At 40.7% G+C, this 22,960-nt stretch overlaps 1 protein-coding gene across 1 annotated transcript in view; it reads right to left on the bottom strand.

Moving 5' to 3' along the window:
* The window catches only part of LOC128610658 (astrotactin-1-like), a 175,726-nt gene that overhangs the window by 147,358 nt on the left and 5,408 nt on the right, over positions 1 to 22,960 (bottom strand). The window contains exons 2-4 of the mRNA XM_053630075.1: positions 21,193 to 21,362; positions 10,085 to 10,295; positions 2,329 to 2,413 (exon numbers count right to left, since the gene is read on the bottom strand). Coding sequence (XP_053486050.1) covers positions 2,329 to 2,413; positions 10,085 to 10,295; positions 21,193 to 21,362 — 466 coding nt within the window. The remainder of the gene's footprint in view (positions 1 to 2,328; positions 2,414 to 10,084; positions 10,296 to 21,192; positions 21,363 to 22,960) is intronic.

The following is a 22,960-nucleotide window of genomic DNA, read 5'->3' as shown; positions in this document are numbered from 1 at the left end:
ACGCATGCATGTTACAGAATACAGTTTTGTTAAAAACTGACAATTGCTGTTTTCCTGCAAACAACCCCACATACTTACTCGCGTCTCACACACACACACACACACACACACACACACACACACACAGAGAGAGAGAGAGAGAGAGAGAGAGAGAGAGAGAGAGAGAGAGAGAGAGAGAGAGACTACTCTCCTTATTGCACTTTTATCATTTAACAGAAGGTTCATTCCGATTGTGTACTCCGATGCATAAGCTGACTGACACACACACTTCTTGTATTGCTATCCTTATAAGGGCGTTCTATTTCATTAGCACAACGTTCAGTGTGAAGATCATGTTTTGCTACACACAGAAAAAATATCTTTTTTTACTATCCTTGTGAGGACCTCCTGCTGACATCATTATTAATGCAGCCAATTAAGGCTATGCCTCCACCTAAACCTTACCCTAACCTTAAGCTGTTTTAGCATCTTTTTTTTTTTTTTTTTTTTTTTTTTAAATAAAAGAATGTCCCATCGAGGTCAAAACTGTCAGATGTTTCTATCCTTGTCAGGTCATTTGGTCAATATGACTTTCTGATAGACATTGTTACTGAGGCACCTTTCCCTGCTTGGCATGTAGTCATGAGTGGAGTGATGCAGGTATTTAGGAAGTGAGAGAGCTGAAGGTTTTGTTAGCAGCTGGAGGGTCAGAGCAGAGCAGACAAAGAGACAATGACACTCAAAGAAAGCTGTTAGAATCAGCAGAGGCAGCTTCTTGATGCTAAAGCTCTGTTTTGTAAATATTAAATTGTCTCCTTCAGGACTTGGCATATAGAAAATTTGTACTATGACTTTTGCCCAAATGCTATCACAAATGCCATTTGGGCAAAACCTGTATCAGTGAAAAGGCTATGAACGTAAAGTTCAGCATAGGAAATATTTAGGTCCTTAGAAACTTTTAAATAGCTTTTTTTTTCCATCATAGGATTTCTTTTTGCCTCCCTGAGGTGTTAGGTCCAATTAAATAATCTTCACACCTTCTCGGCATGCCACCCAGCATGCAAACCCCTCATCATCATGAGCTATGTGCTTCCCTGCTGCCTATCTTCCCAATTGTTCCAATCAGATTTCTAATTAACAGATCCATCTCACCAACCATCATCACTCCCATCTCACTTCCAATTAAAACGCCAAGGTTTTCCACACCTCTGAGTCTTAAACACTCCAGAAACAGCAGCCCAAAATCCTGACAAGTGCATGCGAAATACTGTTTGGCAAGAAACAAACTCTAATTAACTTGATATGTATTAAATGCTTCTCTTTAGAGGATTCTGGAAGCCTTTTTTTTTTTTTTTTAGTTTTTTTTTTTTTTTTGTCTGTGAGAATGTTTTCATAATTGTAGCCATTTTAGCTCAGTTTCCTGAATTGTTTGCGCATTTTTAAATCTACATTCTAAGAGGTCACTTGTGCTGTTACAGCGTTGCTAGCAAATCTGACTTAGGAACAGGATGCCATCTGTTTAGTGGCTTGTGCGACTCTCATCTTGAAGACCTTGAGCTGTTACACATTTTTGGAGCATATCTAAGGCGACTCGTAACGAGCTGGAAGTGAGGGTTATTTAAAGTGATGTCAAATAAGCACACTATCAAAATCCCTTTTATACCTATCTATCTACATAATGGCCCAGGGGTTATTTAGTAGAGCAGTTCATTATGTTCTTTTATATGTTTTGGAAAAAATCCAAAATTACCAGTATAAATAAAACAGAAAAATGGAGCAAAAGAGAGCGAGAAAGAGAAGAGAGAGACAGAGAGAGTTAGAGTACAGAATGGTATACAAAAAGAATTAAATGATTTAATCTTAATTAGAAGTCATAACTGGAACTGTATTTAATATAACTTTTTTCCCCATTTTCTCCCTAATTTGGACTCCTGCCCACCCTACCCACCAGCTCCCCCCACCATACAACACCTACCAAACGTGAGGGTGGAGGGTGAAGGCTAACACATGCTTCCTTTCCTTTCGCTATCTACCCTCTTCCACATACCTGAGCTCACTCCTACAATTCTCCTGGCTTGTGTCACCGTGATTGATAAGGGAAACAGAGCATGCAATCCTTAACATGCAGAGAGCATAACCAATTCTGCTCCCTTGGCTCCCAGCCACAGTTGACGTGGCATCTCAGGATTTGGGAACACACAATCTCCTGACGTTAAGGTGAATGCTTTTCTGTTGCACCACTTGGGATGCCAGCATTAATGCTTCCATCAGGTTTTTCATCCTTTACTGACCATAATGTCTGAGATACAACAGAATAAAATGAGGTGGGGTGAACTTCAGCTTACTCACCCCTGATTTGGTCCCCATTCATTACGAATGCAGAGATGCTTGTGAACAGGGTCTTTCATATACCCATCAAAACATTGGCAGTCACCTGTAAAAGAATATGAAGCACATATTTAAACTGTGCTACCAGCATGTGAAATAGACAACAAAATAAATCAGTTAATACAGACAGAGGTACTAATGCAACACTCTATAATGGCAGTGTGGCCTCACAGGAGAGCGGGCAGGATGGAAATGGAGGCTTTAGTGTGATCTCACCTAAATCTCACAAAGCCCTATTGCATATTAATGACCTACGTAACTTGTCACTAGCGATGCACGTGGCCATTTACTCTGGGTCAGGATCAGTTTGAGAGAAGCCGACATGCTGCACTCATCACTAGATTTGTCGATGAAAGCCTCCGAACACAATGTCTCTGATGCTCACCTAGAGAAAACTGTGAATATCCGATATTCTACTGAAGTCCCTCATTAAACTGTCTGATTGTTTGTCCAGACTGCTCGAGGACAGACATCAGAGCTACACTCAGCTTTGATTATTTCTAGAGAAACCTGATTGTAAAATTTTGCAATTACTGTTGAAGATCATATTTTTTTTGTTGTTGTTTGAAGGGACCAAAATAAAATACTAACTTCAATAAGTGTGTGTAATTCTGTAGTTCAGAACTTGTTCTACCAGCCAAAGTTGGCTAATTATCCAAACAGTCCACATTTTCTGTGCTAGACCAGGAAAAAAAAAAAAAAACAACAAAAAAAAACAATGTGTAGTGTAAAGCATGATATAAGGATTTAATTTTTCAAACACAATTTTATATTGCCAAGATGTCAAATGATTTTTACTCTAATTGTATTATATTACTGTGCCTTCCAACCGTTATGAATTTTGCAAAGGAGCTCTGCAATTTAACATCGGATTACACTAATGCAAGTTATCACTAAAAAATATGCCAACTTGAACTCTCTCATATTAACTAACATCAACTAGAAGTCCTGCCCCCTTTCCCCATCTTAAATGCTCTCATCCTGAGGATGCTTTCAGTCATGGTAAATGGAGAATGTTTTGCGTTAATTACCGTGAAAAAAGTTTTTATCACTGTATGTTCAATTTAGCTAACAATAGATGAGTGTAACATGTAATAGGTAATAGGTGAGTGTAATCAATGTGTAATAGGGCTGGGTCGATATAATATCGATATTGTGATAAATGATTAGGAAATACACTCTTCTGAGATATCGTTGGTTATGGTGATGTGTTTAAATTTTTAATAATTACAAATTAAATGGTACTGAATGGATGCCGTTGATTTGACTTTTTTTTTTTAGTTTTTAATTTAATCTTTGTCTCTGTAGGCATTAAAGAAAAGTATTGTTTAACTTTTTAATTTTTATTTTTCTACTGTTTCGTTGACAGTCTGTTAGCTAAATTATATCCCATAAAACACACTGTGTATTGTAGACATGTCCTCAAGTATTGTGATATGATATTTTTGTCCTTTCTCCCAGCCCTAGTTTGTATTGTGCAATTAGGGATGCCATTGAAATTATTTAACTTATTACTAAATAGGCCTACAACAAATATCGTTAATAGTGATGATGATTAGAAAGTGATTAAATACGCTCAGGTTGTTTTTTTTGTTGTTGTTTTTTTTCCTGTGCTGGTCAGTGCTCAGACACGTTCAAACACTAGAAGCAGCAATATGACCAACAGACAAAATGTCGGCCGTGCAGACATTAAAAAACTGACTTGTAAAAGAATTATACTGAAAATGTACTCTTAAGGTTTCTGCACATTACTGGAGAATCACCTAAAAAAATCAACCATACAGCTGATTTTACACGATTGCCACTGCCAGCAAGCAGTTCCCGACTACACAGCTCATAATAATATTACTCCCTGCACCTGACATGGTAGAAATGCTCGTCTTTCCTTCTTGTTAAGGCATCCGGTTTGGACATAATAATAATAATAATAATAATAATAATAATAATACTATTATTATTATAATAATAATAGTATTAATATATAATAGTATTAATAATAATAATAATAATTACATTATTCATCATCATTATTTCTATTGTTACAAATCATAAACAGAGAAAAATACATCTATTTTTCTCAACTGTGTTAGTGTGATTTACTGGAATTGGTTATAACACTACATCATGAAAGTACTACTTCCTGCTATCCTCCAGGCATGCACTTTCATATGCATGACCTTTTCCAAAAGCTTACATTATTCTGTAAGAACCATTTAACAAGCCTACACTACTCCAAAAACATGCACTTAAATGTCCTAAAAGTGGTTTTAGTGTGTAGTACTGTGTAGTGCTACAGCATAAATGTGCACTGCTGTGATGCTATGAAGTGTGCATTGGATAGTCTGAGTGCTGCTGATGTATATGTTGTACATGGGGCATATTCCCCCCATCAGTTTGTAAATCAGCGATTGTGTAGATGTGTCAGACCCTCCCAGTCACTCTGGCTGATATTAATGTGTTTTGTCAGGTCACAGTGGAAGTGTGTCATTTTGTGATTTGTTTGTACAGGACTGATAAAGATGCACTCTGAATCGTGGCATGACCCAATAACTGGAATTTCAAATATGTGATATTTCAAATATTAAAGAATAAAGGAAGCATCATCATTTTACCCTCTATTCGCTTCACAGCAAAAATTCTTTGTACAATGCTATATTTTTATAGAATATACCTTTTAAAGAAAAATGATAATGATAAAAATGATTCCAGTTTAGGCTGATAATAATTTTCTCAACTTATATTTCTTAAAATATTTACTGTTGATTAATTGACATTTTTGGAAATCTGAGCATCAGTACACAGACTTTGACCAAAAAAAAAACTTTAATATTATACGACAGTGCAGGTGAGTTCTCAAATCTGATTGGATAGAAAGGTGTGTATTATTTTTGTATAACCACACAACTCAGACAGTAATCCCAGCTGTGATATACACGACAGGTTAATATTAATGAGCTGGTTTTAATACGTCATTGTTTCTATGGTAGAAGCTTATATACACAGACACTCCACACAATCAAAGACTAATAATAACCAGATTTAAAAAGAAATGCGTCGTTGAGAGACATTTATGAAAGTAGTCCAATGTCAGGGCTTTGTAAGAATCATGGTGCTTTGCAAAGTTTCCCAGCGCTGTACTTCCAATCAGACACGTTTATGTGGGGGGGGGGGGGGAGGGAGTGAGAGAGACAGAGAGAGAGAGAGAGAGAGGGAGTGAGAGAGAGAGACAGAGAGAGAGGGAGTGAGAGAGAGAGACAGAGAGAGAGAGAGACAGAGAGAGAGAGAGACAGAGAGAGAGGGAGTGAGAGAGACAAAGGACAGAGAGAGAGAGAGAGAGAGAGAGAGAGAGGGAGTGACAGAGAGAGAGAGAGAGGGAGTGAGAGAGAGAAAGGGAGTGAGAGAGACAGAGGACAGAGAGAGAGAGAGAGAGAGAGAGAGAGAGAGAGAGAGGGAGTGAGAGAGAGAAAGGGAGTGAGAGAGACAGAGAGAGAGAGAGAGAAAGAGAGAGAGGGAGTGAGAGAGAGGGAGTGAGAGAGGGAGTGACAGAGACAGAGAGAGAGGGAGTGAGAGAGAAAGGGAGTAAGAGAGACAGAGAGAGACAGAGAGAGAGAGAGAGAGAGAGGGAGTGAGAGAGAGAAAGGGAGTGAGAGAGACAGAGAGAGAGAGAGAGAAAGAGAGAGGGAGTGAGAGAGAGGGAGTGAGAGAGGGAGTGACAGAGACAGAGAGAGAGGGAGTGAGAGAGAAAGGGAGTAAGAGAGACAGAGAGAGACAGAGAGAGAGAGAGAGAGAGAGGGAGTGAGAGAGAGAAAGAGAGAGAGAGAGAGAGGGAGTGAGAGAGAGGGAATGAGAGAGAGGGAGGGAGAGAGAGAGGGGGAGGAGTGAGAGACACAGAGAGTGAAGGAGATGCTGGTGAGGGAATGACTGTATCACACCACTCAGCATGGATTATTTTTGTATAACTGCAAGGTCATTAGTATGATATTTGTTACATATACTATATGTCCAAAAGTATGTGGACACCTGACCATCATAGCCTATTTCATAGCATAGTTTATATTGGGTTGGGGTGTGGCTGTGGAACCACATATGGGTTTTATAGTCAGGTGTCCACAATTTTTTTTTCTTTAATGTTTATTTAAGGAAATCAATTCTAAAGTGTAGCCTACATTACTTTAAGATATAAGATAAAGCTCACTGCACATTTTTGTTTACAGTTCACTGATTTCAACTTCTTCCACTTATATCCAGCAGGTTGATTAACCTTTAAAACTAGTTTTACTTTTAAAAGTAGTTCTGATGGTGTACTAGATTTTCACCATATTTAATCTGCCAGGTATTCATTTTTATTTTGTGTGTGTGTGTGTGTGTGTGTGTGTGTGTGTGTGATGTGCACCATCTAAAGAGAACAGAGTCCCACATTCGTGTTTTCTATTGGTTCAGAAGACCGAGGCGCTTGCGTTCACCAAGATAAAGTCAGTGCAGAGCAAAAGAAGCACATGCATCTTTCATTTTCCCTTTCAGTGAATTGGCTATTTTTATTTGTGTTCAGTTTCACCACTGCTTCAGCTGAGAAAGAAGTGTCATTTTCATCTGTCTCCCATATCATTGTACAGTAGCGAGTGGTAGCAAAGTCATACATTCTACACTGTAGATATAGGCAGGTGTGAACATATTAATCTAATTGACTTTTACACACTGAATTTAGTGAATATGTATCTCTGGTTGGTTTAATAGATTTTCAGCCTCATGATAAGACTTGACTGGTTTCCTATAGTGGTCAGTAAGGTTTAAAAAAAAAAAAAAAAGGCTGCGGTGGCCATGCCCATTGCTTTTGACCTCGCACATGCAAAGCTTTCACCAGTTCAGGTATGTGGACTTCTAAAGTGTGTCATGTGTTGTGTCAAATCCAGAGCATATTATGCATGTTAACACTGGATTTGCATCAGGAGTTCTGTGATTGAGTATTAAAGGGTACAGTAGATGATCATTTCAGATGTGCCTGACTGGACTCCAGACTGTAGGTCTTAATGGACAGGTTCTAAATCATGCTGAAAATGACCTTAAAGAAAAGCTTTTAACAGAGTTTAAGAAAGCTACAAAGCAGAATGCAAATATATTCTATAAATATTTAAAGCCTGAAATCCACCAACACGTGGTGAAATCCAGCCTACACAAGGAGACATCCTGACTGCTGAGTGAGATATAACCTTATCCTGTTCTTACAGCTTCAGCTTAAACCGACACACATTCTTTATAGCTCTGTGAAGTGCCTACATGTGATAAAAAATGATAATAATAAAAAAAAAATGCTGAAAAATAATAACTCGCATTTAGTTCAACGTTCTCGTTCCAGAGGCTCATGAAGAAGGCGAGGAATGAGATTCTTTGACATGTTGTTAACAGAGGCCATTTGTCTCCCGATTCATTTAGACACAATTATATTCACAAACGTGTTCGTGTCAAAAAAGGAAGTAAAGCATACAGAGAAAACTATATATATATAAAAAAATAAAATGTGAGAAAAGACTAGGCCATTTTTTTCCCCTTTCATTTTGCGTTTCTAGAAAAAATAGCACGTGTGATGTAATGGAGCTTCTCAATTTGATCTTTTTAGCAAGAGAGGGTATTTGCTCAAGCTTTCGACACTCTGACACTAATGCGTGTGTTACTTGCTTGCAATGAATTGCCAAATTATCTGCCTGACACAGAACTACACAACATACACAGGTCAATGTAATATTGACATTGAACATAAAAAAAAAAAAAAAACACCCGCAAATGCTTTTTAAGCAGAATAAGAGGGATTTCTAAGGCAATGACCTTAAATACAATAACACTGACTTGTGTGCAGTATTTAAACTTGCACTTGCCAGAATGCAATCACGGCTATTGGATTTGTGTGGAAAGGGCTGGTTGTGTTCTATTACCTGTTAATGATTTAAAGTTTTAGGTCCTAAATCCACGATAATTCCCTTTCTCTCCCTGACCTCAAAGAGCTCCATAAATCAATCGAATTAATGAAACTATAGTGCATGGATCAGGTAGCTGTGTGTACAACGTGCGGTGTTCCTGTTCAATAAATGTCTGCATCTATCGCACACTCCCTCTCTCTCTCTCTCTCTCTCTCTCTCTCTCTCTAATGTGCTTAGAAACCGCAGATACTGTCGCTTCCCATTCACGTTTTCATCAGTATATTCTCCCACTGGTTTGATTGAGGCTGTCGTACAGCTTCCACCTCCTCCATTACACATATCCACCCTCTGATCCTGTGGCCCGGCTCTTACCAAGGCTTTCATTAAGAATGTGGCGTACAGAAAGCACAATGCAATTACTGAAGCGAAGCAGTGCCAAGGCCTCATCTGTTAGATTTCATTTACTAGAAAACCAAGGCTGAGTTCCCACTGGTCTAACTTGTGATTCATTTAGGCTTGGCGAATTCACTATTCAAAGTTCGCTGGAGACTGTAGATGTTCTGAATTGGAGATGCAAGAATAAGAGATTCCCCCCATACCCCCCCAGGACTACAACAGTTCAGATGGAATTTAGCTGGGATGAGGGTTATTGGAGATGTGTCTATAAAACAAATCTATTAGCAATTCTTTGGATGTGCTCGAAAGTTTGACAACAGTTTGGTGATTAAAATAAATAAACCTATGAACTGGAATCAATATTGACTCTACTGGAAAAAAAAAAAATCAAATAAGCATTCATTAAAATCCTATAATGGAGGCAGGAAAACATTTCGCTTCCATTCAAGCTGCAGTGCGGTTGTGCATTAAAATATACAATTAACACAAACAAATCTGTCTCTCTAGAGTTTCTAGAAGCGTAAATGGTTAGTTTATGAAAGCGCAAAATGATTTCCTGACCTAATTTTCATTTAGATGTTGGTGGTACCTTTGAGAATGATACAAATTGTACATTTCTGAGATGCAGGATCTAAAATCTCTTAATTTAGTATTCACTCCTTAAGACTGTACATGACCGTTTTAAACTAAATTAGCACATCTCTCCTTTTATTTTCTTTGCTTAAGGGATCTAGCTCATTACTGGTGCTGCCAAAGGACACTGATTAGATCCAACAGTGTGAGTACTGCTCAGCTCAGATCTTTGCTGATTAAGCATGTTTCTACAGTCGGTACCTGCTGAGAGTTTCCTATGACTAATTATGAAAAATTCAATTTCAACAAACAAGGCAAATTATGCTTGTTCAGTGGACTATATAATAAATGCAATGTGAAAACAAATGAAAAGGAAATAGTAGAAAGGGAAAAACAGAATCCCCCCCACCCCCCTAAAAGTCAGGTTGTTCTAGGAAATTACGAAATGAATCAATGAGGAAAATTAACATTTAATTTTCTGTAGCCCACATTTTGAGTAAGGAATAAAACATGATGGGGTTAGTTCCTCTTAAAACTTACATTATAACAACTATAAACAGCCTCACTCTTCTGTGAAAGTAATAAGAAATGTAATTATTTTACACACTTCATAAACTGGGCAGCTTTTTTTTTTTTACCCCAATAAAACATCAAACACGAATGAAGCACCTGTCATGATATGATGCACCTTCTGAGGCAATAACACTGACTTTTTTTTGTAATACTTTGTATGATATTGGAACGCTATAAAAAGAAAAATGGCTGACTATGGTTATAGCTAGGCCAATGATGTTCATCATAGTTGAAGCGGTGTGTTTGTGTGTGTGTGTGTATACCTGTCTCAGGATCACACTGGTGTTCGCAAGGGTCGACGAGGCGACGACCACACAGCTCACTAAGCCATGGCCCGCTGGCATTCTGCTGATAGTAGAGCAGCACCTGAGCAGGGTTGAGCCAGTCAGAGGCATCCAGCTGACTACCCTGTAACAGGACAAACCTGGAACCTGCGGAAAGAACCACATCCTGTACAGTAAGAACGAATACATGCTATTGTGCATATCAGTACCGAAAGAATTTTTTAAAGCTCCTAATCCATCAACCAGGTCTCACACTCATAACAGCATACCTTTGGTTTGAGCTTCACTGTAGCTTCATAACAAGAATTAAGAATAACTGAGGAGTTTTATGGGTTAAACAGGCAGAAAACATACTGCATCATATTAGTGCTAATACATGCACACTATACACAGAATGTGAAAATCCAGTTAGAAACCATTTGCATAGATCTGTAATAGAATATTAAAATCTTACTGAAATACATGAAGTACAGTGTATAGTTATACTCTGTATGATGCTGGATGGTCATCTATACCATATTTGGACCATCTATATATAGATGGTCACATTTTCAAACAGTGCGAAAGTTAATGAAATAATATTCACATATTATCAGTAAAAACTACGATGATCATCAAAAATCTAATAACCTAGTGGTGCACTTCTGTCTAATAAACAGGTCTGCAACTCCACAAATGTTTATATACCACTGTACGCCTCTGCAATTTCCTGAACATTTATAACTGCTGCATTATGAGACATTGCACTATCGCATCATCTTAGCATTCATTTTCAATAACATGTACCACATTGTCACTGATAAACAAGCCCACACATAAAACAGTTATATAACACAATAAAATACACTATATGGCCAAAAGTATGTGGATATGTGAGCATCACACCCGTATGTGGGTCCTCCCAAATCTATTACCACAAAGATGAAAGTACACAATTATCTAGAATGACTTTGTATGCTGTAGCATAACAATGTCCCTTCATTGAACTCGAGTCCTGACCTCAACCCCTTGAACACCTTTGGGATGAATTGGAACGCTGACTGGTGCGGTCCAGGCCTCATCAAACAACACCAGTGTCACTAATGCTCTTGCGGCTGAACGTGTAGAAATCCCCACAGCCATGCTCCAAAATTTAGTGGAAAGCCTTCCCAGATAAGTGGAGGTTATTGTAACAGTAAAGCTGGACTAAATCTGGAATAAGATATTTAAATAGTATATTTAAATATTTAAAAATGGATGTGATGGTCAGGCCCACAATATGTTGGCCATATAGTGCATATAATATAATAAGTGGTATAGTTTTGTGTGTGTGTGTGTGTGTGTGTGTGTGTGTGTGTGTGTGAGTGAATATATATGTACACAACATGAGATATGTACAAAAAATGAAGTTCTGTTTATGACCAATTCGCTCACTACAGTATATAAAGTAGGAAAAAAGAAAGGAAATTTTGCATTTTGTATTTATTTACAGAATTCAACATTTTAGACTATTATACTGCCTGTAATAAGACTGGAATTTATCAGTATTTTTTAAGCATTCAAAAATCTGTAACATTCCAGATTGCCCAAAGACTGCAAATACACATCCATGGCTACAGATCATTTTTGAGGCGGCTGAAGCCAATGGCCATGACTCTGCTGCCACATTATATTCAGTTTCGTACTCTTCATAAAAGCCAAGACTGCATCACTAGAGCTCACTTTATTTTCTTCCACTAAAATCCCAAGTTTTTATCTTTTTACCTGACATTAAGTATTACCATACAATGTTCCAAAGACATTTACTGCCCTATTAAAATGACCTGAATCTAATGACTCAAAAGGTGAATGGTACATTCTTCTCTTCCAAATGTTCCCTAGATATCCACATAAAACATATAATTTCATATATTCATATAGCAGTAGAATATTCAGATTTTTTTTTAAAGGCTGTGCAAGACATCTCTGAACGTGCAGCTGTCCGATTTGAAATGGGGAGTAGAAAAGCAGCAAGGAAAGAGCAAGGGCAGAGAAGGGAAGAGAGAGGAAGAAAAAAAAACTGGCTTGTACTTTTAAACTCCAGGTGTCACATTAAAATTCATTAACAAACACATCCAGCACACAAGCACGATCAAGGTCCAAAACCCATACAAAGGGTCCTTGGGGGAAAAAGGCTAGGGTTTATTGTTGTTCAAAACTCTGTGTGTAAGTCTACGTGTCCTGACCTGAATATGCTTTGATGCTGTTTTGGCACGGCTGCTGTACCATCAGAGGAGACCCTCATAGACAGAGTGACATTTTCTACTTGTACATTACAGAGCGAGTGTCATGTCAACTCAGATACTCATAAGAACTAACTGAAATAACATGCTGTAACACTTAATACTTCTGGGGTGCAATGTTTCGTGTAGGTTAAAAACTGTACAGACAGCAATGTGATAGTTTGGAGATAACCATGTGCATATGTGAATATTCTACAAGGGGTTGTCTATTTACTATGGCAGACGTATTAAAACCAGGTCTCGGAAACATTAACCAGAATTTGCTACAGTGTAGTTACACACTACACTGTAAAACCGGATAGTTCATTTAATTCAAAAAATTTGAGGAAACTAATTACCTCAAAATTTTTAAGTTGATAAATCAATTTCTTTAAGTTAAATACACGTAAATATAACAAAAAATGAAACTCAAACTTTGAAATGAATTTTTTTTTTTGTTATATTTAAATATATTTGGCTTAAAGAAATTGATTTATCAGCTTAAAAATTCTGAGGTAATTAGTTTCCTCAATTTTTTTGAGTTAAATGAACTTATCCAGTTTTACAGTGTACTATAACAACAGTAATGGAATACAGTGTTTTAAGATGAATATCTGTGCTTGCAATGAAATTTCTGCCACGCACTTTCGGTTTTGTCCTACTGAAGGGACTGTATATTAATAACATCAACCTTGTAGGGTTTTTTTTTTGTTTGTTTGTATGTTTTTGTTATATATCATTCAGGGAAATAAAAATGTCAATTTGGTTAACATTACATGGAAAACAAATATTAAAATATATTCCGAGATACCACTGATCTGATACCTAAGATTGGTCAGGCCAATACCAGCAAAAAATGTCGGATAGGATATCAGAGTAGGGATGCACCGAATGTTCGGCAACCGAAATTATTCGGCCGAAAATAGCAAAAAAAGCACTTTCAGTGTTCGGCCGAATAAGTGAAAAGGCTGAATAAATTTGACCGAACAATGACGTGTTTGATGACGCGACCAAATAGTCTAGCAACCAGAGTGAGAAAACTCCCCTTTTTTTCCGGAAGTGCATGATGAGATATCACGCTTCTGGAGAACACCATACACTAGCCGTGTTTATAACTCCGCAACGTCTGATTACTCAGCCGTCATGGGGAGTGAGCAGCATGGCTATTTAGCAATGCCAAAGGTGGAGGAGGTGCTTGTGAGCCACCTCTCTCCATCAATGGCAGGTAATTTAGGGAGGCCAACTTTACCTTCTAAGCCATGTAAGGCCACCTCAGCATTGGTGGCCTCACTGCATACAATGGCAGTGTTGCAGGCCTACCAAGCAGACCTGCTGAGTGAGCTCGATACTGAGGAGGGAATTGGGCCCGAGGCAGTGGTAGAGCTGCGCCGCGCCACAGATTTATCCCTCCGGGCGACCAAACAAACGGCCCGTCATATCAGCCGTTCAATGGGTAGCCTGGTTGTGGCGGAGAGGCACCTATGGCTCAACCTCTCAGGGATGAGGGACAAAGATAAGGTCTCCTTGCTGAATGCCCCTGTTAAACCTTAAGGCCTGTTTGGCGGCGCGGTTAATGCCACTGTCGACAGGTTTCGCGAGGCAAAACAGCCCATCGTGTCCAGTTCACCTGGGCCTCCATGAGTGGAGCCCGGGCCAGCGCTAGTGCGAGGGAGGCACAGAAGGCGAATGTGGCGGCCCGCCTCCCTCCACAGAAAGCCAGGGGGACCGGGCGGCCACAGCCACAGCCTGCTAAGAGGCCTGATCTAAGAATGATCATAAAAGCAAAGCAGGCTAGGAAGGAACGGTCCTGATGGGCCACGGAGGGACGTATCAGGGGATATGAGGTCGTTAGGGCAGTTAGCCCCAGTGCTACTGTAGGGCCTGCCCTGGCCAAGGCCATCCCACATTTTCAGCCTTGTCTGGTCAGCGAGCTGTCACAGGGAGAGGGAAATCTGATGCCTGATGAAGCTAACATCACTGAAAGACCATTTGGCAGCGTGGAAACTACTGCCAAATGTGTCTCCATGGGTTCTGTCTACCATAGAAAAGGGTTACCGGGTCCAGTTCAGAGCCCGACCCCCCGGTTCAGAGGTGTGCTCACCACAGTTGTCAGCACGGAACAGAACCCAATGTTAGCGCAGGAAGTAAGTTCCCTTTTGGAAAAAGGGGCCATAGAACTTGTACCCCATTCCCTAAGGGAGGGAGGTTTTTACAGCCGTTTTTTCCTGGTACGCAAAAAAGATGGGAATATGCGGCCAATTTTAGATCTGCGTCATCTGAACCGTACTCTTCGGACATACAGGTTCAAGATGCTGACGCTCAAACTTATCGTGCCACAGATTCAGTCCGAGGACTGGTTTGTGACGATAGATCTGAAAGATGCATATTTCCACATAGGAATATCGCCCAGTCACAGGAAGTTCCTGAGGTTTACGTTTGGAGACAGCACATACCAATTTCGGGTTCTTCCCTTTGGGCTAGCTTTATCCCCTCGCACCTTCACAAAGTGCATGGATGCTGCTCTGGCTCCCTTGCGACTCCAGGGCATCCGTGTACTATACTACCTAGACGACTGGTTAATTCTAGCACGATCCAGGGAACAGACAGTTCAACATCGAGATGTTGTTCTCGCCCACATGAGGAGCTTGGGGCTCAGGTTGAACCTCAAGAAAAGTATGCTTTCTCCAGTGCAGGGGACAACTTTTCTAGGTGTTATATGGGATTCTACTATGATGAGGGCGTTTCTATCGCCAACACGCGTAGGATCAATCCTATCAACTTTGAGCAAGATAAAGCTAGGCCTGGGCATCCCCTCCAGTCTCTACGAGAGACTGCTGGGCTTTATGGCAGCAGCAGCCAATGTCATACCGTTGGGCCTATTGTACATGAGACCGTTTCAGTGGTGGCTGAAAAGTCGGGGGTTTCATCCGAGGTTGAAACCTCTGAGAGTAATCAGTGTCACGCTGCGATGCCTACGTGCTCTGAGTATTTGGAGGTGCCCGCAGTTTCTAGCCTCGGTTCACACTCTAGGGGCATCTCCTTACCACAAGACAGTAATGACAGACGCGTCCCTCACAGGCTGGGGTGCAGTCTTAAATGGCTGTCCAGCGGGCAGAGGGAAAGTTCTGGTCAGTGAGTGCAATGTATATTCCAGGCAGCCGGAATGTAGGGGCAGACATCCTCTCGAGGCAGGGGCTGAGGCCCGGGGTTGGAGGCTCTATCCACAAGTGGTGGAGTCCATATGGCGGAGGTTCGGACAAGCGGAAGTGGATGTGTTCGCCTCCGAGGAGACAGCACACTGCCCTCTGTGGTTCGCCCTCACTCCTCCCGCACCACTGGGGCTGGACGCCATGGTGCACACGTGGCCGAGGTCACATCTATATGCTTTCCCCCTGATCGCTCTGCTCCCAAAAAGTTCTAGCGAGAGTTTGCCAAGACCGTCTACGTCTGCTGCTAGTAGCACCTTATTGGCCAGCTCGAATATGGTTCTTGGAGATAATTTCCCTGCTCGACGGCACTCCTTGGGAGATTTCCATCCGCAGGGATCTACTGTGTTAAACGCTAGAGCACCATCCACAAGGAAATTGTATGCGCTCAAGTGGCGGCTTTTTGTCTTGTGGTGTGAGGAATGTCAGCTAGACCCAGTGAACTGCACAATAGCTACAGTCCTGGAGTTCTTACAAGAACGTTTCTCAGCAGGGTTGGCTCCTTCTACAATCAGGGTTTACGTGGCCGCCGTTTCAGCCAGCCATGCCCCTGTTGATGGAGCATCTGTGAGGCAACATCCTCTAACTTCGAGGTTCATGCGTGGTGTCAGATGGCTGAGGCCCATCTACAGGCCGCGCATACCTTCCTGGGACCTTTCTGTGGTCTTGGAAGGTCTGTCAGGGGCCCCATTTGAGCCCTTAGAGTCAGCCTCTGAGAAGCTTCTGACTCTAAAGGTAGCTCTTCTACTGGCCCTGACATCTCTCAAGCGAGTGGGAGATCTACAAGCTCTCTCTGTTGCCCCTTCCTGCCTTGACTTTGCCCCTGGATTAGCCAAGGCCTTCCTGTATCCTAGGCTGGATTATATTCCTAAAGTGCCTACATCGGCTGCCCACCCTGTGGTGTTGCAGGCTTTCTGCCCTCCTCCATTCCTCATAAGAGAGGATGCACCTGCTGTGTCCAGTAAGGGCTCTCTGTACTTACGTCCACCGCTCTGGCCAGTGGCGTAAGTCGGAGCAGCTGCTGGTCTGTTTTGGCGGTGACAGTAGAGGTGATGCTGTGTCAAAGCAACACATCTCTAATTGAATAGTGGAAGCAATCTCTATGACTTACGAGGCGCGCGGTCTCGCCATGCCTCTGGGCATAAGAGCCCATTCCACTAGAGTGGTCGCCTCCTCAAAGGCTTTGTCCAAAGGGGTATCCTTGCAGGATGTGTGTGCTGCTGCAGGATGGTCTATGCCACACACATTCATCCGTTATTACAGTCTGGATATTCATTCCACCCCGGGCTCGAGTGTCTTGCAGTGACCCTCAGTCTTGGGTCTTTTTCAACAGGCCGTACCCTCTGTATGATGGAGTGGGTAGTCCCGTTCCCATACTGTTATGCTAAATGCAACGTCGAAGTTCCCTTTGAAAGGGAACGTCGGGGTTACGCATGTAACCCTGTTCCCTGAGAAGGGAACGAGACTTGCATAGCTTTGTCATACCAGGGCAGGCCTGTGAATTGCGTCTTCGCTTCAGATAATAGAGGCTGGCGGCGTGGTTCACGGGTGCCATATATATATCATGCAACGCGCTTAATTGCCACGTCACCTGATCATGGCAGGCCTATAAGTAGAGGCATGATTTTACACAAGCTTCAGATACCGGTCACGCCCGCAAGGGCGCTCCCCATACTGTTATGCTAAATGCAACGTCTCGTTCCCTTCTCAGGGAACAGGGTTAGATGCATAACCCCAACGTTTCTTGTTGTGTTTTGACCCTGTTTTCTGTGACCGCAACTTTGATTCCTTCTTTTCCCCGTTTACCTGTCTTGACTAAGTTTTTTGGATTATGATTTGGATTTGTCTGCCTGCCCTTAAATAAATACATCTTTACCTGCTTCCGTACTCTACTCCCTTATGTCTCACGACATGACAGAATACTCCGGAACAGAAAGAAAACAAACGCACGTGTCCACAGTAAACATCCGAAGAGCACGTAGCTTGTGCACGTAGCTCGTTTATGCGCATGCCCCCTCATCGACGTCGTGATATTCGCGCGTCTCACTCTGGTTACTAGGCTATTTGGTCGCGTCATCAAACATGTCATTGTTCGGTCAAACTTATTCGGCCGAACACCGAAAATGCTATTTTCGGCCGAATAATTTCGATTGCCGAACATTCGGTGCATCCCTAATACTTGACAATAACAGAAGCTCTGTGTACAACACTACATAAAGTGGAGAATAATGTGCACAGTCCAAAGATAACAAGCACAATCCCATAATGCAGAAGAAGTGGTGCAGTTACCGTCAGCAATGAGGTGCTCGGGTACGTGAAGGACCACACGCACATTCAGGCCACAGGACAGGTGAGAGGAGTACACCAAGCCGATCACACAACTTGTAACACTGATCAAAGTTAGGGTGGTCTTATTGATGGGACTGCGTGGGGAGCCTGGAACAGAAGAAAGAGAGAGAGAGAGAGAGAGAGAGAGAGAGAGAGAGAATATGAGAACAACACAAAAAGAATTAAAAAAAAAAGATCTGAACCAGGGAAGTTCAGCTTTTTAGTGCCCCCCTGGGCAGTTACAAACAACTCTACATCTGAGTCGCTGATGCATAAAAAGGGGCAGCAGCACAGCACTACGAACCACGGCCCAGCCATGGACAAAAAAGGTGAAAAGATGAGGCTTTATGTATTTTTTAGTATAGTGCTCTGTGTACTGGGAAGGAAGGCAAATAAATAAATAAATAAAAATGAATGCTACAGATTTGCCTTTTTATTATTATCTACTTTTGCATTCATATGCAGACATACCGGATTGGTGCATTGAAATCAAATCGATGGGGAGTGCTAAAGTATTCACAAACCAATGACACAATTTTTATTTTATTATTTTTTTAAATACAGAGAAGAGAGAAGGAGATGGGAAAAAAAAAAAGAAATAAAGCTGCACATAAATAAAAGCACAGCTATGGGCAGAATGATGCGCAGCTGGCTGATTTGATCCCCAGTTCCAGCAGAGTAATCACGCACAGCCATAGTGAGATTTAAAAAAGGCTTTAGCCTGACTCTCTCTGCTCTCTCTTTGTTTATCAGAGCTGCAGCATTGTCACAGACCACATACTGGTCATAAAATACAATACACATTCATAAACACAATAAACTCAAGAGAAATGGCCCTCGTTAAATTCCCTTAAACACAAACGCTTTTGATGCACTTAATAAAATACAAACAAGGTTCTTCGGGAAATGAACCTAAATCCATATCTAGCCTTAAAAAGAAAGAATTAAAGAAGAGCCCAGCATTATAATATATCATTTGGCATTCAGAATTTAAGAGGTAGAGAACACTGACACTTTATATATTCATTATATTCATTATTCCATAACTAGTAAGTTGCACGAGTGCATTTAATATTAACAAAACCTAGATCTTACTTACAAGTGGGAGAAAAAAAGTGACTTTTAGTGCTTCAAAAGAAAATTGACCGTAATAATTATAGTTTACTCCATATCACATCGACGGTGACACGACACACCTTGTCACCTCGTGCGTATAAACATAGTACATGCAAACATGTCTATCAAAATCAACACATCACAGGGAGCAAATTATTGGTTCAAGCATGGCAAGGCAAACTGTGAACGAATGCAAAACAAACTGCCATGTGTGTTATCGGGTTAATTTAGATTAGAGGTGACACGGCTGTAACTGCTGGGGGGTTTTTTTATACCCAGGATCTAAGAATTTGGTAATTGTATGGTGAGACAAGTTAAGGACAACATGATTGGCTATCGTCTGTCGTCTGACCAGCAATCTAAACTGAACTCTAAAGTCAAGCTGCTCAGCTCAGACATTGAGATCCACTCAAATGATAAGCTGAGAGTTCTTAGTAAAGCACAATGTGTACGGGGATGCATGTGTGTGGCAATTTTGAACCAATATCCAATATTTCGCATGTACATATCTGCTGTGCATACAAACAAATTGATCAAAAGCAGAAACTGGGATCTACCTACAGTAGATTAGCATTACGGATATATTTTATCTCGTACCAACATTTTGTTGAAGCATTTTTGGCTGCATAGCTGGTTTGTTTTGTATGCTTTTGAGATAAGGGTAGTAGTGTGAGTGTTTAAAATGAATGTGTGGCTGGGGGTGTGGTCAAGTGGCAGGTGAAATGGGAGGAGTCGCCACAGAGAACTAGCAAGTAATGAGTGAGGTGTTACACCAGTGTGTCGTTAAGTATTTATAGTCTGTGTGTGTTGCAGTGAGTGGCTGTTGACCCTGCAAGAGAGAGCTGACCTTGACTGAAAGCAGTCACACTACAGTGGTGTGTGTGCAAACCTTTTTGTTATGTTTTGTTTTTACCATGATTTAGTTTGCTAAAAGAAGCACGGAAAAGCACCCTAATAAAAATAATCTTAAAAAAAAAACGGTACTGCTTTCATCAAAGCCTGTGTCTTCATTCCCTTCGCTGCCTACTAGGATTATACAGCCTGACTAACCTTGAGCTATATCCAAGACACTATGCTAGAGAAGAAACACCATCATTCACAATGAGCTGCAAAAAGTGGGCCATACATAGCAAACTTTGTACAATAACACCTTAACAGAATGTGGTGCATTGGATACAGTGACTGTAGCCACACTTATGAGGCCTCATACACTTACTAAAAGTAAACTGGTCAGGAGGGATCAGGTATGATAGTTCTACATTTCCTGAGTCTATCTAGCAGTGCACTCACCCACAGCAGTGTCCTCTCGCCTCGCCTCGCCTCTCGCGCATGGCCAAGTACACAGTGCGGCTTAATTAATTCCTTTCTGTAATCGCCTTTACAAATTGACTGCTCAATTTCTGAATGGTTTAGACTTATTTTTATTCACATTATTCACAGAATTCGAGTAGAAGGGTGAATTATTATTTAAATATCCTTATCTTTTCATCTAAACGGATGGTCTCTTTGGATATTTTGCGCAAACATTCTTTTAAACACGACCCCATTGTGTGATGTGGAAAGCTCTTGGCTGTGCATTTTGCTTTCAAAAATGTTGTCCGAGCATACTCGCAGGACTCGCAACAGATGTCCGAATGTTGGTGGTAATTAATTGTGTTCGCTATGTTGAGCAAGTGTTACAAATGGCACATTTTATATTGCTCTGCGCACTTTGAAAAACTTCCGTAGAGCATGCATTTTAGAGCGGTAGCCTCACGTTGCCTAAATGTCTTGCACTTCTGGAAAACAATAAATCGGTCAGATTGAATTATCGCTCAATGCTAATAATTTTTGGACACCACTATCTGCAGATGCCAGCACAGCTCTGATATTATCGTGCATCCCATGAGCTCATAGAGAAAAAGTGGACTGACAGTGCCAACAGAAGGACAGTTAGGAGATGAGAAACACACATATATACTGTACGTCACCATCATTTTTCTTTGTCCATGAAAATAAACATTCCAAATGGAGAATCTCACAAATCACAAATGTACACAGTCCATCTATCAAGGCACATGCCTGGTTGTTAATGACAACAATTAATGATGTAGTTGCACGCTGAGACACGTCACAACTACTGCTTTGCTCAACCACTGAACAAAGTCCCCGACACACATTTCACACACGCAGGCAGGCGCCAAATCATGCGACGAACGGTGTTGATGTCGTCCTTACCCCCAGAGCCCCACGCTGGGTTGGCGTTACCGTTTCTCATACCTCGGCTGCGGCGACGGCTGCGGTTGGGGTCGGTGTAGAAGGTGAGCTGTGGCTCGCCATCTGTCTCAGGCCCAGAATCCCCATCCGGGTTCAGGAAAGCTGAACCCGCTGCAGAATTCACACACAAAACCCATCATCAATGAAAAAAACAAAAAAAAAAAAACTTTGAACTTGCAGAGACCTTGATTTAATTTGAAAAGATGCCTGATGAGGGTTCTGCACTTTGCTAAGGAAGACTACATTCTGAATAAATATGCGCAAATTAAATAGACCAAAAACCTCAATATTCGCTTGACCTTAAAATTTCTTATAATTACAAATCGAAATTTCTCAAAAAGCAGGACAGGAAGAAACCCTGCTTTCTATGTAATAAATAATTGGCTCAAAAATAAGGGGAAGAAATATTTCTCCACATGCATGTGTACACAACAGCCAACGTTTTTATACTGATGACAGAATGACTCATTTTTGCCTATTTGCCAGTCATTTGTCTTTGATTATTACTAAGTGGGAAGAGCTAGAAAGCCACAAAACTATTGCAAAAACCACATGATGTCTGCTCTATGTGCACAAATAAACAGAAGAAAAGAGAAAATTTAGTTGAATCTGAAGTTTACAATCAGATGGCAGTATCACCACTGTTTATTTATACCACTGTATCTGAGGTAAATCCACATTATATCCAAGAAAATGAGATGCCGACTTATTCATCATGTGCTTGAGCTGTGGACTAAGCATCAGGTTGTACGTGTGTGACACAGCGTGCTCTATGTATTGCACATGTTCAGTGGTCTACCTCCACTAGATTCAGAAGTATCACACCCTGATGGGACCGAGTTTCCCCAACCCTGGTACTGTAGTACCCCTGTCCTGCAAATTTAACTTTTTCCCCTGAGTTAACACACAAACTTTAACTCAAGAAGGGATGGTAATTAGCTGATTATTTGAATAAGATGTTTTGGGAGCAGGTAAAACACTATAATGAACAGAGTTGGGAAACTATGTACGAAAAGCTTGTCTGTGTAAAAGTATTACTGTACGTTTTATTATTGCATGTTTCGTATTAGATATTCAGAACGTGTCTACACTTCTGATACCAGTATCATTTAATGTGTTTCATTTTAAGATTTTTTTTTATTCATCTCATGTACAGAATGCACACTACAATTATTACAAGGGATGGGCGAACACTTTGAATCACAATTCCCGAAGGCATTTCATATCGCTCTATATAGGTTTGCAAATGCTTTCCTAGCAATACAATAACCTTACTTCTTCATTAAGAAAAAAAACTTTTGATATTGTATGCATTGGTTGATTATGCATTGATGAGATTTTTACATTTTTATCATTTAATTTAAAAAAATTTAATTTTATAATTTTATAAACGATTATAAATAATAAATAGCACTGAAAAAAAAAGACTGACCATCACACCCATATGTGGTTCTTCCCGAAACTGTTGCCTCAATGTTGGAAGTAAACAGTTGTATAGAATGGCTTTGTTTGCTGTAGCATTACAATTTCCCTTCACTAGAATTAAAAGGCCCAAACCTGTTCAAGCATGACAGTGTTCCTGTGTACAAAGCGAGATCCATTAAGACACGGTTTGCCAAGGATGGAGTGGAAGATCTCGAATGTCCTGCACAGAGCCCTGAACTCAACCGCACTGAACACCCTAACATCAGTGTAACATCACCCTAACA

The sequence above is a fragment of the Ictalurus furcatus genome, chromosome 7, assembly GCF_023375685.1.
Source record: "Ictalurus furcatus strain D&B chromosome 7, Billie_1.0, whole genome shotgun sequence".
Classification (NCBI taxonomy): Eukaryota; Metazoa; Chordata; class Actinopteri; order Siluriformes; family Ictaluridae; genus Ictalurus; species Ictalurus furcatus.
This window is presented reverse-complemented; position numbering and strand designations above follow the sequence as displayed.